We start from the raw sequence: 24,149 nt of genomic DNA on the forward strand, positions 1-24,149 counted from the left end.
GCAACATATTTTAATTGTTATACTTTGTAAGATAAATCTTAATCTGTAACATAACCAGTAATATGTCTCTGTCAGGTAAATGTAGTACAGCATTTTCCTCTGAGCACAAGTAGAAGTACATAGTAATACATTTGAGTGCTTTGGGGGCTGTTTGTACATTATTTCAGGGCACGACTTAGAAAAGCAACATAATTCAATATTTTTCATATCTAAACATCTTAATAAATCTATAGCTGTTTGGTCCCAGGACCCCAGGAAACATGGTGCCGAGTGTCGTTTGGATGAGCAGGTTTTGAGAAAGCTGCAAGCAGCAATACCACATGCCAGACAATCGACCTGTTCTGAACAGGCATGTTTTGAACACACACTGTATTAGTCTAAATGTAAAAGTCACATAAAAAATAAAAAAAAAATCAATATTTGCATAAATCAGTCCTGCTCAGTGATTTGCAACATTACCCACAGTGATGGAGAATTACTGGGAGGGATACCTTGTGTAAGCAGAGCAGAGAGAAAACATCATCTCAGAGTATAACAGTTATATCACCAAACCCTAAGAGTCCCAACCACAGGGAGTAAACCAGTGAATAGAGCAGAACTAGCAGTCAGAACTCAGCCAGCCAGAGCAGAGAGCTGCTGGAAACAGAGAGGAGGAAAAACAGCGAGGAAAGCAGTCAGACCTGACACAGTTCATATTGTGACCTTGAGAGAAAACTGCAGGGAGTCAGACTCAGCCAGACTGATTGCACTGCCTCAGGTAGACACACACACACACACACACACACACACACACACACACACACACACACACACACACACACGGGGTGCGTCTTATCTTCTAAACAGACTTGAGGAGACTGTGTGTGTGTGTGTGTGTGTGTGTGTGCATCTCCCTCATGTGTGTGTGTGTGTGTGTGTGTGTGTGCATCTCCCTCATGCATCCCATGTTTGTGTCTCTTTCCCTCACTTTGCTGTTTCAAACACACATTGTGTTTTACAGTGTAAATGTATGTTTATGAAATGCTTATGGAGGAGTAAACATTTTGCAAACAGTCTATTACCTGTTGCAGCTTTAAACACATTTCCATTCTCATACGGAAATTAAGTCTGACGAGCCTACTGTAATGAAATGATGAATATAATCAAGAGAATGAAATTTAAATTAAATTATAAGGAAACATTACTGAGTAACAGCAGGAGAGTGGAAGATAATATTGACTAAATATGTTCATATATATATGTATATGTATATATATACAGTACATATACATACATGTATATATGCTTATTTACTTTCTTGCCAAGATGCCAAGAGTTAGATGAGAAGATGATTACCACCCATGTCTGTAAATTATTATGAAGCTACAGCAAGCAGTTGGTTATAGCTTAGCCCAGCATAAAACAAACAACAGTGATAGGCGAGCAGAACCAGTTAAACTTGGCTTTGTCGACGAGAACCAGTGAGCTTTAGACTGTCAAACTGTCTAATGATAAGTCTATTAAGTATAATAGGCTGCTGGAAAAACAGTGATTGGATCACTACAAAACACCCAAGTTTGTAGCCTAAAAATCTGCCAGAAAAAACCCCCATCTATGTTTGGTGCCTAAAAGGGTTGCCAAAAAGTGCAGTTTGGTGCCTATAATGTAGCTGGAAATACAGTGACAGGTCGCTATAAAACACCCAAGTTTGGTGCCGAAAAAGTCGTTGGAAATACAGTGAGGGGTCACTACAAAACACCCAAGTTTGGTGCCGAAAAAGTCGTTGGAAATACAGTGAGGGGTCACTACAAAAAACCCAAGTTTGGTGCCTAAAAAGCCGTTAGAAAAACAGTGATGGGTTGCTTAAAAATGCTGTTTGGTGCCAATAAAGCAGCTGGATAAACAGCGACAAGTCACTACAAAACAACCAGGTTTGGTGGCTAAAAAGCTGCTGGAAAAACATTGATGGGTGGCCAAAAAACGGCCTTTGGTGCCACTCTACTGTCACTTTAAGTCTAATTACTAATTAAAAGTTCTATCTTATTTGTTTAATCCATACAAAACCCAATTATAAAAATGACAGTTTATGGTTTTAGGTGTAGTTTCTTGGCTGGGCTAGTAACTTACCTGAGTCTTGTCAGCACGGTGATGTTGCCATGGCTTGTGAAATTTGTACTGATTGAAGTTTAAGTATGTGTACTTCACACTTGGGTAAAAGGACATGACTGAGTCCACTTGATGCAGCTATGGGACATTCTGGGGCTCCGTCCAATCCCAAATTGTTTTTTTTTTCTCCAGTCCTGCTTCAATCCACCAACATCAGAGGACTATTATCTTTATTACAATTATTGTTTTGAAAGTTGTCTTTTCCTACTTTAATCACTGTAAAGATAGAGCTCAAAAGGTTAAATAATTAAAACTGAATGCCTCTGTAATTGTGAGAAAAAGATAAGCAAGTCTCCAACAGAGCACATTCTGGTATATTTAGTACTAAAGTTGATTCCATCATTTTATCACCACTTCTCCGGCCTTAAGATTTTCCCATACACTGGCGTATGTCTTGTCCTTGACATTGGTTTGTAGAATTAATATTTCTACTGTGCAGTATTGTTTCACAACAGGTCAAAATCATTCCATTTTTAACTTATTTGCCTTCACTTCTTTCACGGTGAATGGCCATGCTCACTAATGGGTTTATACATTTTAAATCCCCCATGACAACAATAAGCATGACCTGTTCAGCTTTATTCTGCATTCAAAGCCATATTTGAACTTTGGTCCAGAACAGTGCCACCACAGGGCACTACCAAAATATGTGGGATAATGATTTAATTTCCCTGTTACATGATCTACATAAAAGAGTGTTTAAGACAATGTGTTTGTAGCAACCGTTATTACTTTGCCATGTTTCCAATGTGCCCTTGAAGCATTTCACAAGCAGTGCCTCAAGCCGCCTGATTATGTATTACTTTGTATTGTACTGAAAGGAAACTTCTGAAATAACATAACAATCACCACCTTTGGCAGGGATAAACAGCTCTTTCCTCTCCATAAATGGCTGCCTACTTTGTTATGTTCAGGGATACTCAGCAGTTTAAGTGACTGGCGTTTGGTTTTATACAAATACTTATCATGTAAAGGTGTATTCACAAATGTGCAGCTGGTCATGGCAATTGTAACCCTGAGTGAGGCGATCCCTGAGGCACGTCGTCTCATCACAAAGGGTCCAATTCTAAGTAAAGGTCGACAACCAGACGTCTTGAAGGCAGCAAGGCAGTGAGCATCATCATTCAATAGCCAGCTGTCAACCAAGTTGCCAGAAAAAAATGTTGGCATTTTCTGTCTCTGCATTTGTACGTTATTATATAGTGGATACATTGAAATGTTACATATCAACAACACTGTGGTTAACATGTAGTTAGGTTTAGGTACAAAACCCACTTGGTTATGGTTATGTAAAGTTCATGTTTTGGCTTAAAATGCCCAGTTTTGTGGGCACAATTCCCACTGGAAAAGCAGTGACATCTTGGTAAAAAATAAACACTTTTAATGGCACTATCCAGGCAGGAAATGTAGCAATGTCTTAGAAGAAAAGAACCCCTTTTCATGGAACTATCCCTGGTGGAAACACAGTGACTGGTCGCTACAAAACACATATGTTTGATGCCTAAAAAGCCTTTGCAAAAACGGCAACAGCTTGTCACAAAACAGCTATGTTTGGAGCACATACTGATGGGTTGCTACAAAACACCCATGTTTGGTGCCTAAAAAGCTGCTGGAAAAACAGTAATGAGTCGCTATAAAACAGTTTACCACAAAGTTTACCCCTAAAAAGCCATTGGGAAAACAGTGACAGGTTGCTAAAAAAAATGCTGTTGGTTGCCTATTAGGCAGCTGAAAAAAACAGTGATGGGTTTGAAGCCTAAAAAAATCTGCTGGAGACACAGTGATGGGTTGCTACAAAACACCCATGTTTAGTGCCTAAAATGCTTTTGGAAAAACATTGATAAGTTGCTTAAAAAAAAATGAGTTTATTGCCTAAAAAGCTGCTGAAAAACAGCAATGACTTACAAAATCAAAACTGGTTTTGCGGTTTGTAGGTCTAGTGGTCTGGAGTGACCTGAGTGACTTGACACCCACCATCCCCTCCACCTACAGATAACAAACACAGCTCATATACTACGTCACTTTAGAAACGTTGATATGATTTGTATGACAGGTGCAAATGCTACATATTTGTGGTGTGCAGAATCGTACAATGCCACCATTTTCTTCTGGTGACTGGGCTGCAGCTGTACAGGGCACATTATGAAATGTCATGAGTTATCAACAAAAACTATAAAATAAATAATTACTATAAATGTTCTTTTCTCAGTTTCTGTTACAATGTGGTCTGAATGTTTGTAATACTCTTTATATTACCCATATGTCTATAAAGCTTTTTCAGCTGAATTCTAAGTGACTGACAGAGAGGACAGAGGGGGAGGGTAGAGTTTTCTTCTGCCTCCCGCTTCCTCTTGTTACTAAACCCTGATCAATACCAGTATTGATTGGTAAGTATTGACAATTTAGAAGCAGCAAGGCTGTGATCAGCAGCTTCAGGATGTGTATATGTGTGTGTGTGTGTGTGTGTGTGTGTGTGTGTAGGTGTGTATGTGTGTGTTTTACTGTATGTGTGCTGTGATCATTTAAAGAGAAGCTGGGTTTGATTACAGGAGCGAGCCTACCAGAGATGAGCAAGTCTGATCAATACCGTTATTGACTGAGAATATTGATGATTTTGGTGCAGTGAGCTACAGGTTAATGGAGGTGTGTGTGTGTATGTGTGTGTGTGTGCATATGAATGAGAGAGAGAGAGAGAGAGAGAGAGAGAGAGAGAGAGAGATGCCAAAGAGGAGGAGACAGAAATACAGGGAAAGATAAAGAAATGTAGGTTTCTGAATGTAGGAGACACAAAGATAAAATCTATGTGAGAAAAAAAGAAAAATAGACAAAAGAGAAAGTGACAGATAAAAGGGAAGATAAAGAGCGAGAGGGAAATGAAGATGGGATAAATAGAAAAACTAGAAAACAAGAAAAAAAAACATGATTAAAGAAAAAAGACGGGGAAAAAAAGAAGGATTAGAATCAGGCGACAAAAAAACTCAGGAAAGATAAAGACGCCAAAAAAAGCCCACAAAGCGCAAGACTGGAGATGGCGACGGAGAGAAAAAGCAGAGAAACTGAGATAAAAGAGAGAAAAATGAATAAAAGCTTGATCAAAAGAGAAAGAACACAGAAATGGTTTAAAAAAAAACACAAGTAGACTGAGATGAAAAAATGGAACAAAGTGACAGAAACAGAGACAGAGGGAGAAGGAAACCAGACAGCAGACACAAAGAGATAAAAACAGAAGGTAGATAAAGAGATCAGTAGGTCTGTCGTCTGCAGAGCAGAGACGTGGCAGCAGAGGGAAAACGTGAAGAAGCCCTGAGCTGCTCAAGTAGAACCAGAGAGAAAGAGACAGAAGCAAAGATAGAAACAGTGCAGACCCTGCGGGCATTTTAAAATTAACACACCATCAACTGATCCCACTTTATCTGCAAGAGGTTGCAGTTTCGTTCGATCCTTGCAATATTAACACCATGAAAAAAAGTCAAGAGAACGCTCATCCGCAAAATTTGGGAGATATATATTTATTGAGTGCATAAAAAGTTCTAGATCTTTAACTTAAATCTGTGAAAAATGGAAGCAATTACAAAAGTGTTTAAATTTTTGCTCAGTATATGTACATATATATATATATATATATATAGATCAGTAGGTCTGTCGTATATATATATTTATATAGGTCTGGCACTGGGTTGGAACCGCTGAAGAGTACCTTCAGAGCTCTCAAATTCCAATGTAGCAAAGTGGAGAAAAAAAGCAACAAAGCCACGGCTCAGCTGGAAGAATAAATGCAGGAGGACAGGACTACGAATGAAAAAGTCTTCCTGACTGAACTTTGACAAAAAGATCAAATAAAATACAAGTATTGAGGTGTAAAACATGACAGAAAGTGAAACAGATAGAAAGAGAGGAAAAATAGATCAGAGTAAAGGACAAGTCTGCGTGTTGGCAGAAGAAGCCTCAAGGCTTTTCCTGTTTTACTGTGACCCACATATCACACACACACACATTAATGTAAACACACAGGAGGGCTTGTCACATGCTGGAAAAAAATTATCAGTCACCTGCTGACTCACACTCCCAGAAAAGAACACCCAGCATTGTAACCTGATTGTTACTGTTGAGTGCAGCAGCTTCAGTTTGTTACAAATGCAGTAAACAACAACAACATGATGGAAGAAGAATAAAAAGGAGGACACAAATCCTTACAGACCCGACTGAGAGCAGAGTAATTACAATATGAAACTTTCAGCTCAGAGTGACACACACACACACACACACACACACACACACACACATTCCACAGAGAGAGAGAATGCAGTAATTAGATGATGCGCTTCTACTAGGAACTGGTTCATGGATGTGATGTGGTGTCACTGCTGTTCTCAGAAACCTGCACTATTTCACAGACAGGTGGCTCTATTTACAGACAGCTACAACCACAATGAACTCCACACTCAGTGGAGTAAAGAGCCATCCACACCAAGAACGATCGCTGTAAATATAATAATGTGAGAATCCACAATGATGACCGATAGTGATCTGTAAACAGTGTCCGCTCCAGCTGTGATAAAGCTCAGGGAGCGTATTATCATTCTTTCACTCTGAAAGTAGTCTTGTGTAGCCAGACCTATCTCCACAGCACTGTGTCAGCGCTTGGTAATGCATGGAATCACCATATTGCTACAGGGTAAAAACGCTCTGGCAATGCTAAGCCCAGGATACAGCGATGGTGCTCTTGCAAAATAGTCTTGGGGGGTGACACACACAATGACAGGGCAAACTGTCAGCATCACTCGACTTCCCTTACTTAACAGTTATCAATGAGTTTTATAACAGAGTCGAGCGGTTTCGGTACAGGTGTGAGTTTGTTGTGACTGTTTCTCAGCTCAGTGTTGGGTGTTAGCGCTGCTGTTGTGTTAGCTCGTGCCAATCAGGCAGACTCTCCCTGGGAGGAGAGCAACTCTGTTGATGGCGGCAACAGAAAGTTTGCTGATCCGTCAGGGAGTTGGGACGGACCTTCTGAATGACGTAGCAAATAAACTCTGACTGGTTGTGTCAGAAAACAGAACAATATCAGCCAAGCTCCGTCCTGCAAGACGTTCACAAGTTGTTTTATTTGTTGTTTATCTTTACAACAATTCACTGAATTCACTGTGGACAGCCCTTACAATAATTCAGTAATTCTACAAACATTCTCTTATCAGACCAAAATAATCCTGTTTATTCACATCCAGATGATTTAGTTATTTAAACACAGTTTGAGGATTGATTTGTGAATACTGGATTAAGTTATTTTGAGAAACATTGTGCTCTTATTTTGAAATTAAGGCAACTTGAGTATGTACTTGAAACCATGATCGGCATTCATACAATATACCTTTTTCACTGCGGATGTTTGACATGTCATAGTAGGAAAAGCACAGGTGTATATTAAAACATCAATGATAGCTGCATTCCATGTAGTTGAGGTCCTCGTATTGTGCATGTGGGCTCACTGGTATAGCTTACTAGCACACTTAATGGAACTAAAAAATATATAAATGTCATCAGTTTCATCTGTGCTCTTCCTACCATGACAAGTCAAAATGGATTCTGTGAAAAAAGGTCTATTGGCTGATTGCTGATAATGTGATTGCACTTACATGAGTTAGATGTATTGGGTAGCCTCCCAGCATGCACTGGGGCAGCAGATTCATGGACACAAGCCTCACCTTACGTGTGTTCCTGCATTACTGTTACTGGCGTTATTTTGTTCTGCATTATACTGCACAATGTTTCCAGTTTCCACACTGCAACTGTTGTATGATTACTAATTACTTATTACTTATCATTAGTTCACTACACTAGAATACAATCTGTACTTATAATGTAAGTACAATTCATAAATTCATAATGTCATAGTTAAATGTCATGTATTCTGTGTCCAATAGTTTGAAAGTCAGAAAGCATTAACTGAGTTCATGTCTTTCTTTTAAAAGGTTGTTTCTTTTGTGTTTTCTATCATAAATCGGTATATAATGGCTGGGTAATTACTCACTAAGTAATCATTCACTTTCTCCAAACTCATCATCCCTTTAAATAAGGAGTCATTTGTGTCTGAAAATTAGTTCATGAAAAGTGGTTCCACCTTAAAACTGTTGGCCATGACCCAGCAAACTGTTAATAACTGTTAATTAACTTTTGCAGCTTTGCTCTGACAACAGCTGCAGCTACATTTTAATCCAGCTTTCATAACTGAACGAAACCGAAAGGCTTCAAAATTAAAATTCTATTGATCAGCAGCCAAGTGTTTTTCACATCCTATTAGGTGATTGTAGAACATTAAATTTGATGGATCAGTACTTGAAACAGTGACTGTGTACTCAAAGTAAAAATACAAAGTAGAGTCAGCTGACTGGAGGTAAACAGATAATAAAGTGTTAACTTAAAAGTGGAGATAAAACATTGATCAATGTGATTGCGGTTTGTTAGATTTTTACAATAGGCAGGATATGACACTGCAATCAAACTTGATATTCACCTACATTTAATAGAAAATCAGAAATATGTTCACATCACCTTTTTTGCTTGTAGTGCTAAGACGTCTTTCAACAAGCCAGTTGGTGACGTTACAGGAATGGTTGTGCTGAGTACAACACTGTACTTCAGACTTGATACAGTGGAGTTTGAGACTTTTGGTGAGACGCAAATAACCAGGGACAATGTCAAAAACCAACTGCTAATGCTTTTTTTAACCAGTACCAAATGTAATGGCTGTTCCCATGGAGTTGGACGACAGTGGTAAAAGTGAAAGGATGCCTGAATTTGAAAGTCAGTATATTGGGTGGTGCATGACTGACATTACATTTAATGTCTGGTTGCTGCAGCTGAAAAAAACACAGAAAACACTTCTCCATCCCAAATATGTGCTCTTCCTCTCCATCAAGCTGTCAGACAACATCAACAATGTGAGATGCTTATAACATTACATTGTTATTATGTATCAGCAAACATGGCTAGTCTAACCCAGCAGTCACGTTCATAAGCCACTTCATTTCATGAGCAACAGCATTCCCATCTAGAAGCTGAATCAAATGTATGTATTTTCTGCATCACAAAGCATCAGTTAACGGTCTGACTCACTGAACTCAGAAGAACAGTTTGGGTTGTGCACCACTTAAATTTGTCCCGTTTTCCTGTGTTGGGTTAGATAGCTGGTGGTGCCGGTTCGGTTTTGCGTTCTTGTGCCCATTCTCTTCTCAGTGTACATAATAGACTGTTATCCTTGACATTAAGGCACCACCAAGATCTTGCTAGTTCTTCTATAAGCCCTCTCCTTAGCAACAGAATCCGTTTATAATGCCTGGTTGGTTGATGACGTTAGCTACTCCTTATATCATAAACAAAAAGTTTTACTGTTTACTTCTCAAGACCGATGTAATGGCTCACCTCCTGATATCATATATCCATACAAGTAATCTCAAACTCCAATTCTTCATCCAAACAGCAAGTAAAGTTGACCGACACTGGCAGTGCAACGTTTGCCCCACCTCTACTGCTGAAAAGTGGACCCCTGCCGAAAAGTGACTTCCAGTAGTTCTGTGTAAGGCCACTAGGAAGAACCCTCGGCTCTGAAGCCAATTTTTGCATCGGGCCAAACTGTTAAATTACAACTTCCAGGCCATCACGTGATGCCATGGGGACCAAAAGGCTTCTTTTCATAGACTTAAAATTGAGGAGTTGACAGTAAATCTGCAGCTACATTTTTTTGGCTTCACCGCCCCTGCAAAATAACTTGTTTCGCTGTTGGGATTTGATCCAGTAATGATCTGATAACATCTGGAAAGTCTTGAAGAGCTGCATGATTATATTATTTTATCCCCATTCAAGTTAGCAGACAGCTCGGGGCGTCGGTAGCGTGGTGGATAGTGCCGGCGCCCCATGTATAGAGGCGATGCCTCGCTGCAGTGGTCACAGGTTCGACTCCGGCTTGCAACCCTTTACTGCATGTCAACCCCCCACTCTCTCTCTCACCCCCATTTCACTCTGTCCTGTTCATTAAAGGCAAAAAGCCCACAAAAATAATCTTTAAAAAAAAAAAAAAGTTAGCAGACGGCTAAACCAGAATTTTGCCACTTGGCTGTCAAAAGTCTTTAGTGTGCTTGGTCTTTGGTCCTCACATTGCGAAAGATCTAGGTAATTTTATACCCTGGAAGTCAAACTTCCTTGAGCAGCTTTAATAGGAAGGATGTATCCAGTTCTCTTTTTACGTCCTTGTTCCATGCACTGCTTGTCATCATCAAAGGACAAAGATGTTTTACAGTACCAAATATACCAAGCCTACCTCAACAATTCTTACTGGTGAAGAAGCGAGGAAGAAGACACAAAAAATTCATGTGATGTCACCGACTAGTTTGCTGGAAGATGTCTGCTCCCTACTGGTGAATATCTTGCCCAAGGTAAAAATCAAACAAATCACAGTCATATTGTTCAGTGTTTCATCTCCACTTTAAAACCTTACATGTGACTGAACATCATCAGAGTCACTGCTGGAGAACAGAAGCTCCACATTTTCATTTATCTGGACTTCCACACACATTTACGAACCCATTCACACACAGTAAATTGACACTTGACAAGGGTTCAGAGCAAAACTTCTGCTCTCTCCCCCTCTCTTTCTTTCCTCTGCTTATCCTCCTCTCCTCATTCACTCTCCCTCAGATCTTCCCTCTCTCCCCTCCGTCCTCTGGGTCGGCCTGAAGGAACATACAGGCTAATTATCTGTGTGGGAAAATGTGTGTGAGTGCGTAATTTTCAGTGTGTGCGTTCTTTCTTCCCTGAACTTCCGTGACCCTAAGACACCCCACTGCCGCAGATATGTCATGTGAGATTTCCATGCACCAACAGGAAGGAACGTGACCCATGATATAAAGCCTAACATAATATATTCAGTTGATGTTGGGTTTGGTCCTGGATTCTGGAATCTGTGCAGCTTTTTCACATGTTCAAGTAACCACTCACAGTCTGCACTAAATTTGTTTGAAGTGCGTTGCTTCTGTCATCATTTTTTTCATTCAATTTCAACTTCAGGCATCACACTCACAATATGAAACAACACCCAATGCCTGTATAACAGACACTGGCTACAACAACCTATCAAGACAGGAATCAATTTATAAATACCTTTGAAACCATCAATAATTGATAAACATACCTAAAAAGAGACCAACCAAACAAGAGCAACAGGTTTGTGTTAAGCACCACCTTAAAATATATCACTATGGAAGATAGATTTCATTATATGCTGGCTGCATGGCTCCAGAGACAGCAGTGTTGGTGGGTCAGTCCGTCACTTTGGTCCAGACTACATTTTGACTTTGGTGATCCCTGTCCTTTCACGTTTGAGCCACCATGAGGTTGACATTTCTCATTTTAACCTGAGTGTCTAAGTAACTATTGAATTAATTATGATTAACTTTGGTTTCCTCTGCCAGGTCCTACAGAAATACCTGAAATGACTGTGATCTCTTATCAAAGCATTACGCGGTGGTGGCCAGAAATGTGTTAAATTATGTGTCTGCACCATGAAGACAGTGCTAATGGACAGACAATTACTATCCTTTGCCATTGTGGACAAATGAATCCTCTGTTTCAACAGCGTCATGTAATAGTCAGTGGTTAAGTTACAAAAAAAAAAAAACAGGCCTTTCACCCAGGAGACCACTGTTTGTGTCCCGTATGAAACCAAAAGCCAGCGTCATGTGAAATGACATGCTTACATGATGTTATGTAGTGTACTTACATCACGTTCAGATGTCCTGTAACAGCCGTATCAAAACCATGAACTTTTTTTGAAACCTAACCATTTTTTTTTCTAAACCTAACTGAGTAGTTTTGGAGCCTAAACATAACTAAACTGCAACCCATTCACTATGTTGACAACATGTTTAAAACGGCCACCGTTTCAACATGTCATTTTAAAACATTACATGCTGGGGCATCGGTGGCTTAGTGGTAGAGCAGGCGCCCCATGTACAAGGCTGTTGCCGCTGTGGCCCGGGTTCGACTCCAGCCTGTGGCCCTTTGCTGCATGTCACTCCCTCTCTCTCTCCCCCCTTCACGCTTGTCTGTCCTATCACAATAAAGGCTAAAAATGCCCCCCCCCCCCCAAAAAATATCTTTTAAAAAACAAAACAAAAAAAAAACATTACATGCCACCACCACATAATGAGGTGTTAAGAAGTTGTGGTCATTTCACATATTTCTGTGAGATCAGGTTGAATACCTGCAAATTCAATGATGTGGCTATCAGCCTCAGCTGTACTTCTGTTCAGTGCTGATTAGCGAATATTAGCATGCCAAAACACTAAACTATAATGGTGAACATGGAAACATGACACCTGTCAAAACACACAGTTCTGAGGAGGCAGATGGGGGTGACGGAGGGGTCAACAAAAAACTGTAACTTTTATTGCCGAAACCTAACCTCTGTAACTTTACATTAATTACCTGACTGTACCTTAGGAACCTAGCGTCATTTGTAGGCTATCAAACAAACTGTTGTGCATGCATTTTCAGAGGAGATCATACCAACCATTCTATGAGAATATGTTGCATGCAGACCTTGGACTCTTACGTCACAGAGGCGTTAAAGGCGCTGTATGTAAGAATGTGGCCAAAACAGTTACTGCACTCAAAATACTGCCGCGAGTCGTGTCCGCCTCCCCTCCCCTACAGATTCGAGGATGCTGGACAGCGGCCACTGGAGACTGATTTGTTTGCCCACGGACGGCTGCCGTGGCAGGGCCGTGTCGCCGCGTCCTTGATCTTCGGTTTTCCAGCGGACCATTCGAGCAAGTCCGGCTTCTCTGCTGCTAACGCTGCTGCCGGGATACAGCTGAGGAGGAGCCGGCTGTTAATGCTATGTACCGGGACACTGCTAATGCTGCTTGCCGTGCTGCTGTAGCTCAGTCGTAACTGTAACTGATGCTGAGACTCTACTGACTGCGTGACTGGTAGACGGCGGTGGGTGGCGCAACAGGCCAAAACACAAATTCAAAACAAACATGATTTGCAGACTGTAAAAATGGTTTTTAAATGTGAATATTCTGGCTGTACTATTGTTGTTGGTGAGATCAGTATGTTATATGAACATTTTCCTTAGTCTCTGTGACATATTAGGAGGATTTTACGACTATTTGCTTTAGATGACATATTAGGAGGATTTTACGACTATTTGCTTTAGATTTCTTACATATAGCTCCTTTAAATTTTGGTTCATTTAAAAAAAATCAGGTTGATGATATTTTAAATGCCTAACAGCTCCAGTGTCACATTGTGTGGACTTTAACATTATGACATGTTGGGTTTTGTTCTCCAGACTTTACAACTAAATTATCAAATGTATGATGGTATTCTAAGTCAAGATGACGTAAGACATTTGGAAACCACCTAACTTGAAACCACCTAAATATCAACATCTGTCTGGCATTAGATGTGGTACTAAAATTGAATTTTGGTCATCTGACATCACAACCTCAATTCAACCAAGTACCTTGTAATGACCCTCACAAAGCAGTAAGCATGGCTGTAGACTCTTTGTAACTGCCAGAAAGCCAGAAAATGCAAACACACACAGCGTTGTGTTACTTACGTGTGTTGCTCGGCTGTGAGTCCATAGGAATCATCATTTTGCCTCGTGTCCCCCTCCTGGCAGCCATTGAACGTTCCAGAGTGGAGATACTGCTGGACGCCTCGTCACCGTCAGCCCCTGAAATATCAAATCATTCAAATATGAAAACAAGGATTCAAACTTTTTTCCTCCCTTCTTTAAACTGTAAAAAGTGAATTTAAAATAAGTTCGGCTCACTGTTTTCCAATGAGAGAAATAATTTATATATTTTGTTACTTAATATGCTCATGATGAATTAGGCTTCATTATACAGCTAATGTAATTAAGACCCATAATAGATATAAATGAATCTGTTTGCACCATAAAAATGAAGAAGACATATTTAGCATGCAGATTATAAATTAAATTTAAGTGTTCAACATACTGGAGTTGCAGATTTTGATGTTGCCAGGCAACATACCAATGAACCGTAACATGAAATCTGCACCTAATTTAAGTAATAAATAAAGCAAAATACACTTTATAGCATAAAATAAAACAGTTTTTAGATAAAAAAAAGTCAGTAATGTAAATAACAACCAAGTGGATAAATTAATGAATGAATAAGTATCCATTCTGTACCTGAGTGGCTGCTCTTGCTGCCCATCTGGCTCTCTGATTGGCTGTGTGCAACCTGGGGAAGGTCCTGGCAGGACTGGATGGGCGAATCGTGTCCAGATGGAGCGACGCTGGGAGCTTTCTCCATGTTCTTCATCTCCATCTCCTCGTGATGGATCCAAAGGTCAGGAGGTCGCAAATCCTTCTGGCTGCCCTTCCTCTTACTGGCGCTGTGGCTAGCTCTCTTCCTGCACAGAGGACGAGATAGGTGAACAAGCCAGCGGGCAGACAGGACGGAAGGTTAATATGTGAAGAAGAACACACTGAGGGACTGATGTAAGTGGACAACACAGTGAACCAGGGGTTGACTGCTATTAGAATCATGTCGCTAGGCAATCCTCCAAATCCCAGCAGACAATGAACACACCTGTTCATCTGTGCCAGAACAGTGCTGTACATTCACCATAAAACATTTGCCTTGCTCACATATGCTGCGACTTACACAGAAAAGAAGACAAAAATCTGATGAAAAAAGGACCGTTTATGGTGGAGGGAGAAATGAGGAGGACAAGAAATTGTACAGCTGATCTGTTACTCTGTGATTAAAATGTATTAGACTAGATGAACAGGATTATAAAATATTGCTAAACTGCATTTACTGAAACCTGACAGACTGCATTAAAGGTCCAGTGTGTAGGATTTAAGGGGACAATTGGAAATGAAAATAACAATCACTGTTTGCCTTACCTGAGAACGAGACGTTTGTATCTACATAGGGTTGCAGCGATATAACAGTTTCAAGATAAACCGTGATGTAAAAGTTGACTGTTATCATACCGTGTACATTTGTTTATCTATGATATTGGGTAAAAAAAGGGCAACTGTACAGAGAATGTGCCCTTTTTTTTTTAGTTATTTTCTAAGGGGAGACTTAGCACTGACTTTAACACATGATTCCATTAACAAAATGGTTTCTAGTTTCAATAACAGTAATAAAACGTTTGTTCAACCAACAGTAGCCCTTCCATTTTCATTCCCTCAAGGGTCATTCTGACTGATAATAATATAATTTGTGTAATACTGTGATATTGTGAAACCGTAATATTTTCAGAGACGGTAATCATACCATGGGAATCTCATACCATTGCAACCTTAATATCTACATAGGGAGTAAGTCCTAGTTTTCACATTGGCCACCGCAGTTAGTAGCTGCTCTGCGACAATACATGTTTTCGAGAGAAAGAGACCTCTGCGGATAATCCAGCTCCGAGTAAAAACCTCCTGAATGTCTCAGTCATAAGTTATCAGAGAAAATAGGTGAGCACACATTAGCTGGTGCTCGGCTAGCCGCCAGTTTCTGGCATGCTAAACACGGCGGAGAAAAGACTTATTTCTAATGTGAAACTGCTTTACACATTAATATACTCTTTTTTTTTTTTTTTTTTTTTGCCAGTTTTAATCACCAGGTCAGTTTGTTTTGGAGAGGAAGAGATTTCTGCAGATTATTCGGCTCCATCTAAAAACCTCCTGAACAATGAAAACTGAAGGATTTCTAATCGGGAGAAGTTTCAGGCACTTGCAATATGTAATCCTCACCTCTGGATGCCACTAAATCCCCCTAAATCTTACACACTGTTCCTTTAAAATTAATTTTGACTGATCTGGGTTACAAAATAACAATAAACTGAGTTCTATCAATTGACACCAGTGGAACTTGTTGGCAAATAAGAACAACTGCAACATCATGACAGGATTATAAAATAATTTTGACTTAAACACTTAATTGGAAAATTTATTTAAAAATCTAAAATAAAACAAAATTGAAACTTTACAATTATGAAATGCTATAATCTAAGAAGTCATTAACAGAACATAAAATTATATATTTTGAAATTTGAAGTGGATTAGAAAATAAACAGCTTGACAAACAACTACCTGAAAATTACAGTCATTAAGATTTTCATTAAATCAAAAAAAATTTTCTGCAATTGCCAATACATGTATCTACACTGTAATTACCTGTCTATAAAGTAGTTTTCTATCATTAGTAAATGATAGTTTCATATTTCTGAAAAAAGAGCTGCTCAGCGAGTCTTGGTTGTAAACCGCCCCTGCTGTTACCACTGTGTAACCACAGGTATTGCAAAATCAACTGGGACTGAAATCTTAAAGATTATAAATTAATTTTCAAATTTAAAAATATCAATGATGAAAACATTATGAACTGGAACAGTAAATAAAAAAAAAAAAACAACTTCACAAACCAGTTTTAAAATTATACTGAAAACAGATCATTCTAAATTTGGTACCAATGTTCAGAGACTCACCACACAACACAAAATAATCAGAACAGATCATTAACAATCTGCCTCGCTCCCCTGACAGCCGTTTACTGACATCACACAGATGAATAAAATGTCTTACTTCCTCTGCTGGGCGGAGGAGCGCCGGGTGCAAATGAGCGCCACAATGACGACCACGACCACGGTGACAGCTCCCACCGAAACCACGATGATGACCAGGAGGTTACTATTCTTTTGAGGCGTGGCGCTGCCATGAGGTGGACGCATCTGACCAATGGGAGACTCTGAAATGCACATAAAAGAGAAGTGGGGGCATGTAAGTATAGGATACTTTATAATACTTTTTAAAACATGTTACAAAAATCAATCAATCATTTAAACCTTTATTAGTCACATGGAATTATACAAGGTACAACCCCACTGAAATGTGATCCCACCAGCTCCTTTAACGTGTGCACTGTAATTTAGTCCTTGTTTACGGCTCTTACATGGCTGGCTGCTGCTTTATAACTGTCTATGTTTCCGAATGGCTCTGGTAATCCATGGTAAATATTTTCCTTCACACAATAGTCACTGTATTTTGAAAGCTGATCTTTCTATGAGATTTTGACACAAGATTATGTTCATTATTTTCTATTCATTTTAACTGCTACTTGCATTTCGAAATGTGCATTGAGGAGCAGCACAGAAAATGTAGATGAAACATAAATATAGGCTAATTAATATATGTTATCTCCATGAGCCTGTTAATCCACCTTATTGAAGTCTTAAAATTGAAAATCTTGTAAAATAAAGACACAGAGCTACAAATTAAAAGCCTACAGAATTAAACCCCAAGTGGTTTCATTGGACTGAAAACACAAAGCTCCTGCTGCTGTACCAATCAATACACCATGTGTGTGTGTGTGTGTGTGTGTGTGTGTGTGTGTGTGCGCGCGCGCGTGCATGCGTGTGTGTGTGTGTGACAGGTGTAAAGGGAGAAAGGGGAATTGATGACACGCTCTGTCATTCATTAACCCGACCTTGGAGCAGAGAGAGAGCGAAAATAGGAAACACAGGAGGAGCATGAAGTCTGGATGGAGCGCAGAGGAAAGTGTGTTACAGAGAGAAAGAGAGAGTGGAAGAACAGAAAGAGATGATGGAGGGATTAAGAGAAAGAAAAGGGGCAGAAAGGTGGGTGAAAGATAGGAAAGCGGTAGGAGATGGCGGAAAGACAGATGAAGAAAAATACGTGTGAGAGAGGCTCTTTACCTCTTTCACCTTCTCTCCCTCTCTCCCTCTCTCTCCATTCAGTCGTCTTTCTCAATGAAAACTACAATCCATCACAGCTTACAGCTGCAGCACAGGGACCACAATATCACTTTCTTTTCTTTCCTTTCTTAAGTTAGATTTCATCATCTTTTTCTCCCTTTTTTAAAAACAAGTCTTTGATGTAATTTCAAACAGAAACCTGACCCTTTGCTGACGTTTGTCTCCAAGGTGGTTTTAGAGTAAAGGTCATGAAGGTCTTTGAAATCAAAAGGGTTCTACCTGTGGGGAGCAGGAACGTGATGACAGTCTGTCTAGTAGCTGTTGAGTTTTCAATCTTTGAACAAGAGGGTTGAACGGATGGACAGACATACTAATCACTCTGCTCAGGCCCAGAATACAGATAGACAGTAATAATAGACAGCATCCTATTATAATTATCACATCATTGGGTAAACATATTTCACACCTTGTTAATGAATGTTGTAAATCATTATAAGAGCCCAACAGTGGACGTGGTAAGCAAATACAACACAGTACTGAGCTGTTACAACTGCAAACCTCCACATACACATTAGTGTTGCTAGGTGCCTCATACATTGAAATCCAAAAGAACACAGTAAACTCACTATTAACATGTCCAGGGGATGCATCCTATTTTTTCCCAGATAATATCAAACAAAGCTGTGTTCATTTGAGAAAGGAAACTTTTGTGTCAAAAAAATAAATAAATAAATAAATAAATAATCCAGATAAACATAAGCCTGGTAGAAGATCAGCTCTGCACTCAGGAATTCAGGTAAAAAGGCTATGATATGGTGCTTGTTGAGGTTGCTTAGCCACCCCAGATGCAACCTGCCGCCACCCTCTTGAAAGCTGGCACAGCAAAGGCATAAAAGTAGCACCCAGCGCCATGTGGTTAAAGACACAGCGTGTGTATGCACCTTACTCAGTTTGCGTCTCAACGCCTGGTTGAGTGTGGCTTGATAAGGCTGGCTGCTGGCACTAGAATCAGAGGCTGTGCTAGCTTGGACCTCCAGGTTAGCTGCTAAATGCTTTGTGCTGACGTGAGGCTTGAAGTACTCTGATGGTTCGAAAAATCCTTACTACATAAATTGCAGAGAACGGTGCTCCTATCAACAGTTCTATCTGGGTGTTTTTTAAAGGTAAACGCTCCATTCACAAGGCCAAGCAGCGCCGTTTCGTCTGCCTCCATCATATGACAAAGCCACTGTGGCCTTCAATAATGCACGGGGTCAAAGGGCACTTTATGTGATTAATCAATCAAAATTAACACGTTATTTTGACAGCCCTAATACAAACACTTCAAGGAAACCTAACCTGTTTAGCTGGTTTGTTTACATGCGGGACCGTAGACTCCGGTGAAGTCATTAGGAGTCAGTCTGTACAGTAGCGATCTCTGCGGTATCAATTTTCCCGCCCATACACCTGTCTGACCAATCGTGAGCAGCACCACTGAATGCAAGCCCACCGATTGGCCCACATAGCTGTCAGTCGTGTTGTAAAACCCCCATTTTATAGCATTAAATGACAAATTAACACCAAACTTATCAGAAAAATGAGCACTTGAGCACACAGCAGTGTGATAAGAACTACCTTAAATAACAAAAAATATTTTTGGGAAAAATGTATTTGATGTTTACTTTGAGTTTTTAGTTTGGCTCATGTAGAGGGCGGGGGTTATGACCTATACTGCAGCCAGCCACCAGGGGACGATTAAGATGTTTCTGCTGAATTTTTGGGGAGCTGTCATGTTGTCCATTTTTATGTACAGTGTGTGTGCAGGACAGAGAACTTATGGATAACGTGGAGAAATATTAATGCTTGAAACGATACAACAACAGTTTTTGGATATCTACGGATGCAATAATGTGTTTTGACTAAACATTTTTTGCTGGATTTAGATAATTTGGACCACTGGCAGTGTGTGAGAAATGAAATGATAGCTATGTAAGCAGAGTTTCTGTCTGGATACTATGCATCTGGGGATTACAATAAAGCTTTGTAGGTGAATAATAACTGTTTATTTTTTGTCTGATATAACAGGGACATTGTTATTGTTATTTACAATACCTGCACTTTTTCAACTATAAGCTACCCCTGAGAACACTGAGGCCATGTCCTCAGTGTTCTTGAATTTGTGGATTTTAATTCCGCAGCTAAGAACTTACACATGCAACACAGAGTGGGGTCGATTGGGACAGGGGGACAGTTGGGACAGTATTTCTTTAGTTAGAAAGCAACTCTGCCTATGCCATTTACAATGCTAATACTCAGCCACACCCTCTTCACCTTCAACCGCAAAGTGGAGACCTTCTGACTAGTCCTCACATTTAGTTACAGAAATCTACAGCGTGTGAGTACATCTTTGGTTCTTTTTTTCCCGGCCTATCAGTTCCTGCTAGTGTTAGCTGATTTTTGTTGGTAGCTAGCACACAGGTCCAAAATTTGTCTGCTCTATCTGAAAAAATCAGGAGTTACTCGGGGGTAGTTGGGACAGTTTTTTTCACAGCTCCTATCTTATTACAAATCAACAAAAGGTAAACAAAAACAAGACAAAGACTTTTTCTAATTAAATAAGACCCATTGTAAAGTCACTGAGTGAACGTGAGATTTATAAAGAAATTGCAATTTCTAAGCTTAATTAATAGGCCATGTTAAAAAAGTGTGCATAAATATCATGTAAACCTAACCCCAACAAAACACAGTCCAGCTATTTATTTCTTTAAACCTTCAAGTTGTTAGTGTTGATTTTTTTCCCCCAAAATGAAACAAACTCAAAAGCCTTCATAGATCACATGCTACATGTAGCCTATAGTGACAGCATTTTAGGTGCCACTGAAATGAAGATTCAGAAGACTGCTAAATTTAATATCTCAGTAATTCATAAAAATGAATGAAAGAATGTTTTTTCTTTTTCTCAAAGATGTGTGGATAAGTGACATTGTAAATATAAGGTGTTCTAATTTTTTTGGGTGTTCTTTTTTTTTAAAGCCCAGAATAAGGTGTCTCAACCATGCTGGGGAGGTGGGATTTTGGGAAAATGTGCTCCTTGTATATTTCATAAAAAAGTGCCTTTCACATTTGGGTTGGTCTCAAAGAAAAACCCTTATAAATTGTCAGCAGACACTTATCTGTCCAGGGATCAAATTATTTTCATTACTGTTCAAGTCGTATGTGAGTAATGGAAGGTGATTTTGCATCGAAACAAACTGTGCCAATTAAACCACCCTCCCCTATTTTAAAGCTGCTTCCAGTTTTTTTGGAATCATTATGTTTTTAATAAACATAAAATAATAGACACTTAATAAAGGGTTTAGTACTGCTACACTAGAATTTTATTCCTGACAGCATGGAGATAGCTTAACAGCTTCTCTGCTGGCTGCTTGACACTAATTGTATTAATTTGACAGAATTTGAGTCAGAATTTAGCTAGTAAAGGTTATAAGCAATCCTCTGCTAAGCAGCTTTTTGGCTCTTCACATACAATTCTTAAATGACCTAAAAAGATAAAAGTAGTCAAGAAAAATCCAACCTTTGACATTACAATTGAATACAGCACATGACCTCTTGGCAAAAATAATTCCTAGAAATGTGTACAATGTGAGTCTATCATCAAAGCACGAATTATTTCACATAATAAATCAGAATTTTACTGACTGTAAAACAGGAAATGTCACAGTTGAAGTAGACTGTTATAAGTGACAGGAACAGCAGCTGACAGAGAGGAAGTCAAAGCTGAGCCGCGAGCTACATGTATGTTACTGATGATAACAGGGGCACTAACAACCTCTGCTGAGATGCCCTTGAGCATGGCATTGAATGCCCAGCGGCTCAGGGACACTGTGTAGAATAAATCAGAAGCTCTCAGCTGCTCAGTCAGTTTAAAGCTTCAATAACATCAACAAATCAACACAAGGGCGACAGGAAGTGTAGAAATCCTTACAAAGCCCAGAAATCCAGTTGGAAAACAAAGCTGAACGGTTACAAAGAAACACAAACAAAGCACCAATCCTGGGTGAATCACACTAATTTCATTTTATACATTTATTTTTTTGTAGATGGGGACATGAAGTCCTGTTGCACTGCAGGGACAAATCAGAGACATGGTTGACTGCTAAGAGAATAAACAAAACTTGAAAAATGAACAAACCCACCTCCTCTGTAGAGAAACCAGAGGCAGGAAATAAACATAATCAGTTTAATGTGAACATCACACACAGCTTCACATCCGACACAACAGTGGTCATATTTTGATTACATCATGTTCTATTTGTAATATTTTCCCACTTGTCTTTGTGGACAAGCCTTTCTAAGTATAAATATCCCTTAAATGAACCCTGTTCAAAGGAAAACAAACGTTCCCCAACAGAATCAGAGTTTCCCTTCCCATCTCTACAAAAATGATGGGATATAAAAATCATATCCACTGGCTGACTTATGCGTTATGGTTTTAAGTGAGCAAGCGATAACCTTCAGGGCTCGAAAACAGTTGTGCCACTTGACAGGCCACTCGAGGCTGGCTCCAAAAGCAAGTGAATCTCTATAGATCCCTTTTTTTCCTAGGATGGTGAAGTAGTCATTGCCTTTTTTGGTTGGACTGGTTAGATTTAGGTATGAGGAATGAGATTGGTTAGGGTTAGTGTAAGAATGTCAGGGTAAGTGAATCGGAGGCAGAAGCCCTTTTAGATAGGAATTGTGCAAATTTGCAGGAAAGCCCAATCAGTCTTTTTTCAGCATTGGCAGTATAAAAACAAAATCGGGGAGTGCAGCAAAATGCCACCTACCTAATTTTGTTTATACAGAATGCACCTTTTTCAGGGCAATGGGGGGCGTGAGTAAGTAACAAAACATGTTGCTCAGCGTGTGACGTAAACAGTGACGTGGGAGGGAAGCCACGGCTCGTCAGTCCTTCTGCGATTCTCTTGTAAATTGACCTGTTCTTCATCGTTCCTGTCATCTCCCGGTTAATGGCCTCTTCGTTTGCGAAGACAAGGAGGGCGCGCAATTTCTTTCTCCCCAGTTGCTCATCTTTACAGTGTCCGTCAGGTATGTGTTTCCCTCTTGCTACTAGCTGCTCACTAATTCGTGCTATCAGCTGTTTCCTGTTTATCCACTGCCAGTGGGTCGCACGTGCGGCGTCATCAACAGCTCCTCCCACAAGTCTTCAACAGCACCTCCCATTGCGGAAGGCTGCCTCAGTCAGTTTAAACTAAAAAGGGTTCCGCCAATATGACTACCCTCCGAGGCGGAAAATTGAGCACCTGGGATCAACTCGCCAATCCAGCTCTGTGTGTCTAAACGCTTGCAGCTTACCGGCAAAATGGCCCAACATTCGCGGAAGATCTGGCAGTGTAAAAGGGGCTAGAGTAAGGCAGAGTAGGGTGGGTCTTGCCTCCACCATCCTAGGAAAAAAAACTTGTGATCCCCAGGTTAAAATGCCAAACTTTACAGCAGAAGTAAAAATGTTTACAGCCTAGTACAAAAGAAACGGTTTAGGTTTCCAATAGCTAATTTTAACATAAAAACTCAAGTAATGATCAAAGTTGACACAGTGAAATTTAAGGTGTGTTGATGGATTCACGTCTTACCCCTTATGTATTAACATAACAAGCTAACGTTCCACCTAAGAAGTTGTCGGCCGTTGGCCCAGTGAATGAAATCCTTTTTTTTTTTTTTCGACTACAGCTGCTGCAAGGGGCAGCAAAACATCATTTCATTTATAGTTACAGTTACAACTAATAAAATTTTCCACGGTATGAACAGTGTTTACATAAGCGTCAAACCAGCCACAACTCAGCCTTGAGCAGAGTGACAGTCTGCTATTGACCAATCAACGCACTGCAGTGTTCACAGCTCCACCTTTTAGCACCAGATGTGTGTGCTAGGTACCCCAACAGAAGGGGTACCAAAAATGGGAACAGTGCATTATGGTTCCATTCATACCATCCATAACTTTTCACAGTGGAAACGGAAAAAAAGTGTACTGAACTGAACTGTATTGTCCTGCTCGGTGAAAACAGGGCTGAGGTAACCTTTCAGACATGGTATCTAGATCCTAGGTCCATTTATCATTTCCGCGGCAATGGTATTTTTAAAAATAGCAGGTTTGTGCATTCAGTCCTTCTCAGCCAAGCACAGCTGGCTGGAGCCCACAGGAACAACACTCTGCAAAGCTTTTCTTTCTCCAAGTGAAGATTAAGCTCTTTTTACACTGCCAGATTGCCAGATTTTTG

At 39.9% G+C, this 24,149-nt stretch overlaps 1 protein-coding gene across 2 annotated transcripts in view; it reads right to left on the reverse strand.

Moving 5' to 3' along the window:
- The window catches only part of dcc (DCC netrin 1 receptor), a 403,570-nt gene that overhangs the window by 58,984 nt on the left and 320,437 nt on the right, over positions 1 to 24,149 (reverse strand). For both annotated transcript variants that reach the window (XM_050052349.1, XM_050052348.1), the window contains exons 23-25: positions 16,766 to 16,928; positions 14,366 to 14,589; positions 13,766 to 13,882 (exon numbers count right to left, since the gene is read on the reverse strand). In XM_050052349.1, coding sequence (XP_049908306.1) covers positions 13,766 to 13,882; positions 14,366 to 14,589; positions 16,766 to 16,928 — 504 coding nt within the window. The remainder of the gene's footprint in view (positions 1 to 13,765; positions 13,883 to 14,365; positions 14,590 to 16,765; positions 16,929 to 24,149) is intronic.

Source organism: Epinephelus moara, chromosome 9 (genome assembly GCF_006386435.1).
Source record: "Epinephelus moara isolate mb chromosome 9, YSFRI_EMoa_1.0, whole genome shotgun sequence".
Taxonomy (NCBI): domain Eukaryota; kingdom Metazoa; phylum Chordata; class Actinopteri; order Perciformes; family Serranidae; genus Epinephelus; species Epinephelus moara.